The sequence below is a fragment of the Ylistrum balloti genome, unplaced genomic scaffold (genome assembly GCF_031769215.1).
Source record: "Ylistrum balloti isolate Yb309-2 unplaced genomic scaffold, AGI_CSIRO_Ybal_v1 Utg369952, whole genome shotgun sequence".
Taxonomy (NCBI): domain Eukaryota; kingdom Metazoa; phylum Mollusca; class Bivalvia; order Pectinida; family Pectinidae; genus Ylistrum; species Ylistrum balloti.
The window spans coordinates 35,068-49,933 of record NW_026782054.1 but is presented as its reverse complement, the minus strand read 5'-3'; the positions used below and the strand labels follow the sequence as shown (position 1 = coordinate 49,933).

The 14,866-nt window shown below is 34.3% G+C and overlaps 1 protein-coding gene across 1 annotated transcript; it reads left to right on the top strand.

Annotated features, from left to right (window-relative positions):
• The first annotated feature begins 5,804 nt into the window (after positions 1–5,804).
• Positions 5,805–9,599, top strand: LOC132547376 (uncharacterized). Its single transcript, XM_060211135.1, has 5 exons — positions 5,805–6,080; positions 7,024–7,151; positions 7,474–7,589; positions 8,530–8,651; positions 9,477–9,599. Exons 1-5 carry the CDS (start codon positions 5,805–5,807, stop codon positions 9,597–9,599), a joined length of 765 nt encoding a protein of 254 aa, XP_060067118.1.
• The last annotated feature ends 5,267 nt before the right edge of the window (positions 9,600–14,866 follow it).

Sequence of the window (14,866 nt, the reverse complement as noted above, 5' to 3'; positions counted from 1 at the left end):
ATTTACCTTACATAAAGCATAGATTCTCATATTTATTAGTTGTGGTTTTAACAAAGATGAAATATTTATACAGTGTACATATATAATTTGTTTTAAAGTTATTATCAAGCATTCTTTATTGTGGTAAGTTTTTATATATACAACAAAGGATTTGGGCACAAGTTACTTGAACATTACAGATATGCAAAAAAAACCAAAAAAAAACCTGATTGATTGATAATGGCGATTTTAACTGCCTGAAGTATATTCTTTGAAATTCTTGAGTATTTTTCAGTCTCACAATAAACCATCATGCAATGGTAAGCTTATCGTTAATATGATAATGGCTTGAATAAGGTGATTCCTGTTCAGTTAGATAAATGTGTTGATTGGTTTGTAGTGCAGACAGACTGAGAGGTTGTACATACAGATGTATGTAGTAGAAATCATTACTTTAACCAGTCCCTCTGCTAATGAGGAATTGGACATTGGACCTCCGGCTTACTAGTCTAATGCTTCATTTGATTGAACGAAAAAGAAATTCTTTCTAGCCGTGTTATTAGGAAGCAGCTAGTTGTCTTACAAGGATGACCTGCTCCCCTCTTTAGGAAAGAATATACCCTTACGTTTTCCAGGTAACAGTAATGCTTTGGAAAGAAATGCTGTGTGTTTTTGTCAAGTTTCTATATGTGAGTGCCATTATAACAGAAAGATTTGGAAGGGATGAAATCCAGGACTTCTGTTTTATTTGTCTAACATTCTATCTATTGGAACGAGAGAAATTTCTCCCTAGCTGTATCAGTTGGTATCAAGGGATGACGCTTTACCATATTGTAAAGAAAGTGACAGTGATCCTAGTAAGGCCTAGCATGATCTTGAAATGAACATTTCCAAAAATAGAAGTTAACTTTGTAAATTTAAAGTTCTTGCATGAAATGTCAATTACAAACCCAGTATATGTATAGATTTGAAAAAGAAAAATATATATTGCAAATTCAAATTGAAGTTTTAAATGTTTTATTTATGTAACAAAAAAAGAAACTAATTCAATTGAATTAAGTACAAAAACTTTACATATATTGTTTTTGTTATTGCAGATACTGTATCTCTCTTCTTAATGAAAAACTGGTGTTCTGAAATGAATATGAAAAGAGATGGTTTCATAGAAGGCAACAAGTCTTTGAATCACTGATGATATAATTTTTTTTCAATGAGATTGTAAGTAAACATCTTAATTATGTATATATATTAAGATGTTGTGACTAATTATGTTTGTTAGTTACACATTGATGCCATAAATTTGCCAAAATTCACTTTAATATTTGTCCTTTTTGTACATCCATTCTTGAATAGATTTTCATAATGTATCTTCACTGCAGTTTGTAGGGTAGTTGTATAGAAAGTTTAAAACAAAAAATCTGATTTCTGTATATGCTGTTTGGTCACCTGGTCCACTGTGCTTAAACTTTTACATTGTGAACTTGTTCTTAATTTCCATCACTGGAATTGGGGTGAAACTTGTCTGAAATGATCCTGAGATGATACTGACCAAGTGTTTTCGGATTATTCCAAGATCCAAAATGGCTACCATCTTTGAAAAAAAATAGTTTTAAACTTATGTTCCACTGATGAATTTAAGCTGAAAATTGGCGGGGATGTTAAGGACAGGGAACAAACAAAATATTATCATTTTTTTCCTTGTCAAAAGTTGAACATGTCAGCATTGACAGCCATTTTGTAACATTATGGCACAATTACGGTTTCTCTGAACAACTCCTATTTTTGACATTTTCTTATGTTTCACCAGTAGGATTCATCTGAAACTTTCCTCAAATAATCCTGAGATCGCTCTAACCATTTCAATGAAAGTGTTGTTATTTTGAAGGTCAGTCAGAAATCCAATATGGCCGCCGTCTTAAAAAATGCATTTTAAACTCCATTTCAAGTTATAATTCAGCAAATGAGCTGAAATTTTGTGGGAATAGAATGAGAAGTATATTTTGTCAATACTGCTAAAATACTCTCAATCATTTACTAACTGTCCTGCTACTTCCACTGCTTTGCAACCTTCATGCGTAGTCAGATGACTGTTAAAGCTCATGTGCCTCTTGTTCATGAATACTAGGGATCCAGATTTGAACTGAAATAATAAGATGATATTAAAAGTTGAAATCAGTCAGTTGATGGCATTTGATAGAGAAGTCTGAATCATTGCCACAAAGGAAAAGAATTTGAATTTTAAACACATTGATATTGTATCACCCATATTCATAGGTTTGCCGTGAAACTATCGCAGTGTATTCTAGTTAAAGTTACTATTCATTTACAACAAGCGTCCGAAATGTTTCATGTTGAATTGGATCATAGAAAAAATTGGGATATTTATGATACCTGCAATTCTTGCTTGCATTGTTAGAAATAAATAATCTAGATTATGCAGTGTCCTTGTTTCAGACCTGGATGTAGCAGTTTCTGGAGCACATTAAATATGTTTCCAGAGGCTTTTCCAACAAGTATAAAATCTACACTGTTATCAATCTTTGCAGTCATGAATAATTGCAAAAGTCAGTAGGATCAGAATTTCGACACTTGTTTAAAATCACATGTAGCAATCAAGTTTAGTAATTTATGTATATATATGCATTATCTCTTGAAATCAAACTACAGCACTGTGCCATATACAAGTATATATATCAGTAGTGTTTGGTCTTAGTATGATAAACTTGAAGGCCTAGAGCTAGGTACATACATAGATTAGAATTGATTTTTGGTATATTTTGATAATTTTAATGGCAACTGTTGTATAAGACTTGGAATCTCTTAAACTCAATCCTATTTGGAAAAGAATAAATCTCCAATCCCCTGTATAATCGCTTTTCAATTTGACTTACTCCCTTATTCCTTGCAGTGGAAAAAGGAAAGGCACTCATGTGAAAGCTTCTGTGTGCTGGCCTTGAACTTTGTCAGTAATATGCAGAGTAAAGAGCCTGGTTGACAGGGTTTCAATTTTCATATGGTCAAAGACTCCAAATGTGTTTGATCAAACATTTTTTTATATTCTTTCCTATATTGTTTTTGGAGGGATACACTGTTAAAAATATGGACTGAAAGAACAAATCGCTGTACTATTACTGAAACTAATGAAAATTACTCTACAATATTCAAAATTCTTTGAACTCTTAACACGAGAGTGCCTTGAAAGGTTAATTGTAATGGATACGTACAAATAAAATGTAAATCTGGTCATTTTGTATGTAAATTTTACATGTATACCATATGTAGTTGTTAGATTATTGATACGCCGGGATATTGAGTCATGGAGGAAGATGGATTGGTGCAATGGGAGGGTATATTCACAGCAGAACGATGTGTATTATGAATAAACATTGATAATAGGTTTGCCTTTTTGTTTTTATTTTTCATTTAAACACAACTTCAATGAAACATGGAGTTATTCAGTGGTTAATAAGACAATTTTTGATATATTATTTTCTGGCAGATATAGTTTTTATACGCCCGTCGAAAGACTTACGTATTATGGTATGGCGCTGTCCGTCCGTCCGTCCATCCGGCATCCGGCATTCGTCGTAAACTTTTATTTGTCCGCAGATCTTCTCCTACATTTGTCAGCCGATCTTTATGAAACTTGGTAGGCTTAATCACCATGATATGAAGTTGTGTTTTCCTGAACGGGCTTTTGATTTGGTGATTTGAACAAGAGTTGTGGCCCTTTGTTTATTTCACTTTAGAAATCTTGTCCGAAGATCTCCAACATTTTTCAGCCGATCTTTATGAAACTTGGTAGGCATGATCACCATGATATGAAATTGTATTTTCCTGAATGGGGTTTTGATAAGACGATTTGAATAAGAGTTATGCCCCTTTGCTGTTTTGGATATTCACGGACGTATTTTGTTTCGCTGTGCAGTACTCTTGTTAAAAGTAGATAAAATCGTCAGAAACCTTTGGATTATTCAATGGTAAGAATGTGAATGGGAACATATAAACAAAAAATCTATTTCAATTTGAAATTGATGAAAGGAAGTCAAAATATCAACAAAGTGAGCATTAAGTCACAATTTCAACAAAGACTATTGAATAAGAAAATAAAAGGATAATAGAATCGGATGTACAGGGGGAGGTTAGGTAGTGGATAATTAGTGTCTTCTGCCTCGATAGCTTCTGCCATATAAACATAGGTCAAAGAAAAGAACAGATAATGTCATGCTCTCAATGTGACAACTGGGGTACTGATAACAAAATCACCATTTGCACTAACTTAGCAAAGATACATTCATCTGTTGATTAGTTTGGTGTCCAAGCGCCTTGTGATCTATAGATCTATATCTATAGATATACATGCACGTTGCTATGAACCTTGTGATCATTTTCAGAACGTTACTGTTTTCGGATTGATCTCTATTTACTCGAACACTGTTGTCAATGAAGGAAAAGTTGCTTACCCACTCAGAATTTTCAGAGGTTATCCTGTAAATGTTTTTCTTCTAAAATCTAATGAAGTCTCTCTTTAATTTCAATGACGGTTAACTATAGCTTGTCTTCAACATGATTTGATCTTAAGATGGACACTTTTTGCAAAGGTCTCAATATGAATTACAATTTGTAAAACTGGTAATTTTGAGTAGCAGATAAAATATCTTACATTTTCAGTGTTCAATTTAAACACAGAATTTGTTTTTCTGGCCCATATGTAAAACTAATCACTCCTGAAAATTAAGTCAGTAACCATATAATTTTTATATCCTCCAGTATTGATAGTAATCCGTTTGTCTTAAGCTATGGGCCTAAATTGTTTGAGACTAGGAACCGACTGAAGAATAGGAGTTGGTCGGAATAAAACAAACACTATGTGGGGAGGTACAGTGACACCAAAATTAAATACTATTTAATATATTGAGAAATATCTAAAGTTCTGAACCGGCGAAAACCAGAGTCTTAAGTCCATCAGCAACCTATTCCTTTGTACCAAGAAAACACGCACCTGTTAAAAACATGATGGATTCATTTTCGTGATCATTCCGTCATTGGAAAGCATTGCTACAAACCGAAAGAAGTACGAGGGAAAGTTCCGTATCATTAGTTTTCTTAATGAGAAATTTAAGTTCTCGTTCTTTCTTAAGAAAGTGTCTCGGTACATAAATACCTCTGAATTGTTACCTCTGATTATATCATAATCTTTTGTCTGTATTGTTTAATGTCCTCGTTATATGTTTATGATACAAAAGAACAAGAAAATACCAACCTGTCAACATGATCATAATTCGAACTACAATTCCATGAATGTCAGGCAAAAATGTCAACAAAATTACACGAAGACTCCTAAAAAAGCACAAAGATATTAAGACCAGGTGTTCGGAAGGTTAAGCGTCTCCTGCTTCATAGCCGACACTCGCCATGTAATTCAAAACTCGTTTTCAAGAAGGCCCGAGTACGTGTTTATGTATACACAAACTACACGTGTTACCGGTACGTTTGAACCGTAATCGTTATCTAAAGTCACACGGTTGTTTGCTAACAACGTGTGACACCAGGATAAGGGTTAAATCATGGGAATATCATATATACCCATCTGATATGTCACATACGGCTACACAGGGGCTAGTTATCGTCCTAGAAGTGATTCGGGATAATTTATATATATAAATATTCTACTAGTGATAGATATGTTAGACTTACAGATAAACATTTGGCCCCTGTGTTCAGATGCAAATATTATCGAAGGCTGCACATGACCACTAACCGATAACCTTTATCATATTTATATATATAAAGGCTTCTGACGAAGTACAACACAAGGATTCACAATGAGGAACATTGCCGCAATAGTTGTCTGTGTATTTTTGGGGACGGTGTATGGCCAGATTCCCATCCCTAGTAAGCCACTAGGATTTACTTATGGATTGGGGAAAACCTCTGCTCCTATACAGCTTTCAGCTTATTTAGGACCGCTGTGCCCCGACAGTCAAAATGCCTGGCCAAATCTCCTCAAAGTAGCAGATTACTATGGTGCAGACAGGGTCCGATTTATTACACATCTGTTCCCGTTGCCTTACCATAGAAACAGTTTCCTGGCTGCAAAGGTAAGTTCGTCGGATATATTTGATAACCTGTGATCGGATGATCGATTTAATTAAAATTTTATTTGGATAATAGTATCAAAAGGATATAAGGCAAACTAGTGAATTTCTGGTGACATGATTGTTCTAATGCTCTTACGAAATATAATCAACGTTAATCAATTATCATAATTTGAACAATGTGCCAGCGACCCTTTGAATTTTCAACTTGTAAAAACGATGATTAACTTCATATAGCAATGTTTAAGTTTCATGCTGGAAATCAAGTCTAGGCGCTCTGACGTCGTCTTGGGAGATGGCCCAAGGAACAGCGAGGGAATCAAGTTAGGATTATTTTCTCACAATGTCTTCACTCATATCCATTAGGTTTACTGTTGCAATATTGCCATTGTGTGTTGACATCGGTTTTCGTTGTATTCGTTTATTCTATATCCGCTTAGTTATTTTAAAGATGTTCATGTCGGAAAACCGGATGGCATCTATTGTTGTGAAAAGAAATCTATACTAAAAACGGATTATTCGCTATCCTAATTTGTTTCTGAAATACTGTAAATCACATAGATTTCGCGAATATTTTATTTCGCGAATTTACCTCTCCAGACAGAATCGCGAATACAGGATTTCGCGAACGCTGATCTAGAAATGACTTTAAATTCGCGTATGATGTGCTATTAGAGACCAGGACGCCGATATCGGTAACCAAATCAACATGAAAGCCATCCAGAGTTGTTTTCGTACAAATAATCGGGAAGGATTTGAAGTCGCGATGGACTCTCCACATATATTAACGCGAAAATAAATCCCACGTAAAATACAAGCGATTTACAATACTGTCTTATACATTAGAAAACATTGGATGAAAATATGTTGACCTTTCTGACGTCTACTTGTGACCTAATATGGAACCATAATACACTCTTAGATTGATGGTTTTGTGTTATTCTAGGGAGCACAGATTGTTGATGTATTAAGCACAGGAAACTACACATACCATTGGATTGGTGCCGTATATGATAATATCGAAAAATTTTCTAATGACGTCACACATGATAAAACAGAAAAAGACGTGCAAGAGTAAGTAAAATAATGACAAAAATATAATTATAATAACGACATTTATTTGTGGGGGAGGGAATCAAATCACATGTAATATAAATTATGTTTACAAAATTTACGAAGGCACAGAAAGAAATTAATTAACAATAAGACATTTGCAACGAGACATTGCTATATCTGTGTGACAATAGTTAATGGGTTATCAATATTATAAACGATATAACTCGTGCGGAACAGCTATGTCAGAAAAATAAAAAGGAATGTATGAATTTAGTTTCATAAATAAAGCGGAAAAAACAGCAATATACTTACCTTACAATATTCATTTTATTTAACACAGCTTGTTCGCATCACTCGCGACCAACTTAAAACTTAGTGGACCCAAATTCAACGATATGTACAAAGACTCTGCCATAGAGGAATCCACTCGCCTGGATTGGAAGTACACCGCGACGAGTAAGTACATCAAACCATACACATAATAGTGAAAATACGTAAAGTTGTCGACATTTTATTACCAGGAGTCATTAAGACAGTTTAGCTTAATATACTGTGACGCATAAATACACTGAAATTACACGAAAGTATCAACACATTAGCAAAGTCGTGGTTCCAACGAAAAAATGTGAGGTTAACTATGAACAAAGATTTACAATGAAAATAGTATCATTTGATTTGTCTCGGAATGGTAAGCGTCTTTCGCTTCATTTGTTTCGCATATGGGATCGTGAAATTACAATGAAACCCATTTTCTACCAGCCAGTATTGTCTTTTCTGTCAGCAGTCGACAGCTAACCCAGATATTTGAAGCAATCTTAGCTTTGAGAAAACTGTTGTATGTCACCAACATAGATGGGAAAACAGGGATTTTGCTACATATGAATGGAAAGGCCACCGTAAAAATGAAATCATTCATCTTTGCGATACGTAAGCTTGTCGCTACGATTGAAGGAAAGATAAAATTAGGCGGCTAAAATGTATGCAATGCCCTTTAATATCACATGACGTTCATAAAAATATACGTACACGGTAAGTGTTAGACACTGTCCAACTTCTGTAACTTTAATGCAAAACTCAGAACTTTAGCGAGAACTTTATTTGTTATATGCGTTGATAAGTCACTTGTTCAAGTTTCTGTACAATATGAATACAAACCCATGACGACATAGAGAGAAATTTTCTCTCCTTTGAAAATATGTTGCGAATGAATTATCATGATTAAATGTTAGAAAGATACCTTGCACCTCTCAGAATCATTTTCGACTCTTAAAAATCTACAATGAAGATAACTTACAAACAATAAATGGTTTATAAAATATATACTTGATCCAGACAAGTAAATTATGGATAACCCGCTTGAATTGAGTGAGTATAAGATTAATCTCCCTTTGTACAGGAGGGGTAGCCTGGACTCCCGCCTTTATGATCAATGACGTCATGATTCAAGCAGAACCAACATGGACACTCGACGACTGGAAAAAAGTAATCGACGGTCTTCTTGGAAGGCAACAGGAACAGGTACGTATAAGACATTTGATGGGAGATGTAGATCCAATATCTACTTCTTCTTGTAACGTTAAAAGGTTATGAAATTCTAATAAGTCTTGGCTTTTAACATTGTATTGTTTTAATTCATTAGAATAATGACACGGTTCAGAATGTACATATGTTATTGTCGTCCTCCTGAATTCATATATTTATAGAAATAATGCGCTCGGTTCGTAGTCGCCTCTTAGGTTTTAGAATTTAGGCATTTATCTTCACTATCGAGACCAGTAGAAGTGCATTAGAACTTTAAAAATTAGGATAAATCGTGATATTTCTCTGAAATATACAGATTCGTAAAGGATATGCTGCTATCACGATACCCATATATTTTTTCTGAAAATCCTTAATATAAAAAACCAATTTACTTAATGTTTCCGAAAGTTGTCCGCAACACACGATCGTTTGGTAATATGTTTGACCATAAATCTATTGATTTTCATGACTTAATATTTTTTGGTCCAAAATCTGTGATAAAACAATCCTAAGCTTCCGGATATTTCTACTTCCTAACATCAATCAAAGTAGCCAACATCAATTATAATATGTCATTCGATAGATGAAAAAAGGATAAAAATGCAGCTTTATGTTAAATATGCAAACACAGGTTAAAATGGAACAGAAATATTCACGTTGGTTAAAAAACAATCATGAATTCAAAAGTCTCTGTCAGTCAACAGAGAATCCACAAAAAATTATATCGATGATTTTAATGTATTAGAAGATTTTTTTTGTCAGCAGCAGTTGTTTACTTCATTATCAAATATATTTTTAAAAGGTACCTGTAAATTTTCACAGGTGGTCTCTGACATATCATCAACCTGTAAAGTAGGAACCAAGAGATGTGAATACCTGCCTGGGAAAATTGAGTGTTGTACTAAAGGCGAGGCATGCATTCCAAATGTTGGCTGTCGGTGTTAGATAATTAACAAATTATTCATCCTGGTTATAGAAGATATCTTAAGGTGTTGAATACTGTTGTATGAAATGTTTATATAAGAAATGGAAACTGTTATAAAATACGCAGATAGCAATTTGAACACCTTTTGTTTGCTTTGAAGTCCAAAAGTTGACGAACATTGATACAGTTATAAAAATTGAGAAAAAGAAACTAAATATATATAACACTTAAATTTCTCGGGCGATAGCCCGTAGGTCACTATAAAGTCATTATCTTTCATGGGGGTATTTTCGTTAATTTCATGGATACCCAATTTATCCACGAAAACGAGTATCCACAAATTTTTTTTTCTGAAAGTTCACGAAAATAGGACACCACAAAAATATATGATCCTGCAGCTTCACAAAAATCATTTAAAACGTTCTGGTTGTATTCAATGTATATTACAAAAGCTGCATTTTAAGAGTCTTCTGAAATTAATGCAGTAACTGTTTACATCTATATTTACTTCACCCTTCATTGTTTTGTTTTTATATTTAACATATTTTGATTTCCAACTAACATACTTGATCAATAAAGTCAATACCCAACTGCATGTTAACGTTTGTATTTAGCAACAAAACAATTTACAAAAAAAGGTATTACCGAAGAACGATGGAGGTGTGCAATATATTATTATGAAATTATAGGCAAGACTTATTTTATAACATTTTGCTTTTAAAATGTTAGAATACAATTAATATAGAGTTGTAAAGTTTTCTATGTGATTTTTCACGTAAATATATGTATATATTTTGAAAAGTAATAGACACGAACAGTTGAATCCAGAACTGTTAACAGCCAAAATGTACAAAATGCCAGTACACTGGTGATTGTTGTGGACAGATGTCAAGAAGCCAAATAAAAATTTACAATATACGCTAGTCATTGTTTCTTGGGAGTGTCCAATAAATCGGACGAAGAAAATAAACGGAACCATGAAATTGTATTGTGGACAGTTTTCTACCAGTCGGCATAAGAATGACGTTTTAAATTACTCGATCGTAAACACACTCGACAATAGTGATAATATATATACATGGCTTACAAACATCACTACTTCCACGATATGACAGGACGATCACGATGACAGGAAAAGTACACAAGTCAGCCTTAAGAAGACTGGACTGGAACCCTACTACCACCGTGATCTGATTGGGCCATATTCTGTTTCCTTTTTTGTGATATAAATGTCGATGCTTTTATTACCATCATATGTCTTGTAATACATGTACCTCGGGTCATCGCTATGGTTTCACTTAGGTTTGCATGGTGGAAGTCATCAACAAAACTAAGAGTATTTATCTTTAGGAGCCCTTCATTATCAGAGCACTTTTCAAGACTTCCTTTAAACGCATCTCTATGTTATAGTTAAGTGCTGCATTTATCGATATTGCATTCATAAATTCGGTTTTGTTTATCACCACTTTTTTGTTCTTTGATTTTACTTAAAATGGAGAAAATATTTATATATATATTTGTTTTAAAACTGTTTATATATTAAAATATTTCATAAAAAATATTTGTAAATAAAACACATTCGTTTTAAGGAGTACAACATCCATTTTATTGTTAATTATACAATTATATTGAAGTCCATATATTGAGATCGAGATGAACTGGTAAAAATGTGTGTAAAAAAACAATGTTTTTTATGCTCTGTATGTCATTTCTACTCTCACCACTCTACTTAAATTATATTCAGTTTTTAATGACACGAGACATAATTATTATTCATGTCTAAACGGATATACTTATTTGAATTCCAATACCGTAAAATAATTTTTGTGGAGGATTTATTTTCATTGATTTCTTGGGTACTCCACTAATCCATATGTCTTGTTAAGATATATTGCTTTATACTTATTTATCCAGGATCAAAAGTATCCACGAAAGTAGTATTTAGGAAGAAAAAATACACGAAAATTGAGCCCCGCGAAAATATATGATTTTGCAGTAATATATAATGAAACATACATCTGTCTTTTATGTGCAATCCAAACATTTTTCACGGATAATATAACACATGATTGACATATTATGTCGATGTGATATTCACCGTAACACTATCATTGTCAGAAGTAGCACAAACACATGTTTGAAAAAATGCCGTACTTCACATGGTAAATACTTGTCCACCGGGAAATATACCATTATTTCCAATAAAATTAAAAGGTTCTCCTATGATATTGAATCCGTTTCCAACAGGAGGAATGAATGTATTTCCTATTTGGTCCGGAAATGACAATCCCGGAAACACATTACCATCGAAAGGAGACGGGGAAAATCCGTCACCTTGAGGAAATCCTCCAATCGGTCCTGGAAAATTGAGTGGCTGCGGAAAACTGTTAAACTCGGGAAATTGTGGCCTAGGATTAAAGATTGGAAATCCATTGTCAATAAATCCATCTTGTTGGACGTTGAAAGGAAATGGTTCTGGCTGGTTAAATTGGAAACCGTTTCCCGGAAAATCAACACCTCTTTCGAAATTAGGACCACCTTGAAAACCCGTATCTATTGCAAAATTCTGATCAAATCCAAAATTCGGTCCAGCAGCAAGTCCATCAATGCCCATATTTTGTGGAGAAGTGTTTTGTCCAAGACCATTTGTATTAGCTCCTGGTCCGTCAAAATTTGCTGCAGCTGCAGCTGCTGCTGCCGCTGCGGACGGAGTCCGGATTCGTGGATCGTTGAAATCAAGACCAGCAGCAAAACGACCCTCGACAGAGTTGAATGCCGGTATTGCTGGCATAACAGCAGGCGTATCCAAAGGTCCGCCGCGATTGACGTTGGGGTTGTTCGTTAAAGACGATATAGTACCTGAGGATAGGAAATAAATGTCAATCAGAATTAAATGTGATATAAAGCGAAATGTCACATTGACAGAATTCTTTCCCCAAAAAATGTCTAAAATTCTGTTAATGTATTGACCGATATGGTATTACATTTAAATTGTATATCGATATAACTTATATAGGAGATCAAAAAAGCAATACTCACTACATTTCAACATGTAATTACACGAAACCCAAGTGTCAAGAGGACCATCACGGCCATCAAAAGAAAAGGCATTCGTACTTCAATTATTGTAAATATACATTCCGTCAATACTATACATGTATGTGAGAGTCTAATGTCATGCATCATAAAACGAACAAAAATGTGTACTAAGAATGATTGAGTTATGTCGGAAATTAAATATCGTGCCATGAAACCAAAAACAGAGGAACAATGTATATATGCATTTGTTAAAAACACAAAGTTACTGGACAAAACCCCAAAGACGTTTTGGTGCCTGCTTGTACGCCGCGTGCCAAAGACTCAAATAATGTTCTATTAGCGTTGTGTTACCTTGACCTTGGTTTACATTGTTGACGGTCTGCATAGATCGGAAGCCATTACCAACATTGGTAGGTACCATACCACTCTGTGGAAGGTTGGCAACAGCTGCACCACCACCTTTAAAATAAGGTCAGAACTCGACAGCAATAACAAAATATATAGGAAATATAAACAGAAAAATAATTTGTAATCATATTTCATTTATCTGGATTAGCCAGTCTTTTTTTTAAATGTAAATGAGATATCATCTTCACATCACTGAACATAAACAGGTCATTAAAGAGAAGGAAAAAATAAATATGAGACTACAACTTTAAATTCTACCATTTTCCAGCACCACTTATACCAAATGTTGTGGTGACAATTACTGAACTGGATTTTTTTGGTAATCTGTTAAAGAGTTATTAAGAAATCGTACATTTTAGTTATTTTTGGCATTACGTGTGGTTAAACAATGATCGATTCGACAAAATCGCCTTGGATCTCCGAATGTTTTTATATCAATAACGCCTCCGATTCTTTATATCTTAATTACACACTTTAGTGCGAAGAAGTAATAATATATACTAAACTGTTATTATTCTTATTCATATATACTATTATTCCATTAAACACATTTAGAAACTAAATTACTTTTCGTCTTCATATCTGAGTTTTCAAAACGAAAGTAATCTATTGCTGTATATAACATGATTGCTTGTATGATAAATTAAATAAATTTAATGAAGTAAATCAGACATTTTACGAAAATCTTACAATGTATACGTCTTCCTAAAAGATACTGAGTTAAAGTGCATATATGTCATGTACAAATGTTATGCTGGCTTTTGAAACAATATATTCAGATTCTTCAACACATCAGCTGAAAGTTGAGTACGGCAAATTTGGTCATCTCATTTTCGAAGCATTTTGATAAATTTACGTTCGTAAAACAATTATTTTTTAATCTTGATTTGAATGCACATCGTAGAGAAAATGCAATGAAATATTCTTGAATACTACAGGTTTACGTTGAAACACAATAAGAACTATAATTCATACTTGCGGAATTGCTGTTTTGCTGCACCTGTACTTGGTTGGGCATTTGTTGTCCAAATTCATTGAAAGCCAAATTATTTGTTTGAGAGCTAGGATTTCGTACAGATACACTAGGCGGTTCTGGAATCTGTGGTATGACGGGAGGGAAAGGGAGAATCCGTGCAAGCCCTCGTTGCTGAGTGGCCGGATTCTGCTGGTTGGCTGACGCAGCATTTCGGAGAAGAATTTGTCTTTGTAAATTTTGGACTGCAGCTGATCTAGCAGTGAAATCTACATTTGGCATCACAGCTGGTCTAACATTGAAATTAACATTAGGCATTACAGGTGACCTATCAATGAAATCAGTATTTGGCATCATAGATGATCTTGCATTGAAATCAACATTTGGCATCACACCTGGTCTCATATTAGCATTAGCATCAATATTTCGGATTATAGCAGGTCCGACGTTCCCATCACTATTTGGCATCATAGCAGGTCTAACGTTAGCGTCCATATTTGGCATCATAGCAGGTCTAACGTTAGCGTCCATATTTGGCATCATAGCAGGTCTAACGTTAGCGTCCATATTTGGCATCATAGCAGGTCTAACGTTAGCGTCCATATTTGGCATCATAGCAGATCTAACGTTAGCGTCCATATTTGGCATCATAGCAGATCTAACGTTAGCGTCCATATTTGGCATCATAGCAGGTCTAACGTTAGCGTCCATATTTGGCATCATAGCAGGTCTAACGTTAGCGTCCATATTTGGCATCATAGCAAGTCTTTCGTTAGCATTGAAATTTGGCATTATGGCAGGTCCAACATTAGCATCAAGACTTTGCAGCACCGCTGGTCGAACATTTCCGTCAATAAACGTAGGTAT

Bases quoted from the DNA above. Each gene is read 5' to 3' on its own strand.
- LOC132547376 (XM_060211135.1), top strand. From the start codon at position 5,805: ATGAGGAACATTGCCGCAATAGTTGTCTGTGTATTTTTGGGGACGGTG. The intron at 7,152-7,473 runs GTAAGTAAAATA...TATTTAACACAG, and splicing joins ACAGAAAAAGACGTGCAAGA to CTTGTTCGCATCACTCGCGA. The intron at 7,590-8,529 runs GTAAGTACATCA...CCCTTTGTACAG, and splicing joins TTGGAAGTACACCGCGACGA to GAGGGGTAGCCTGGACTCCC.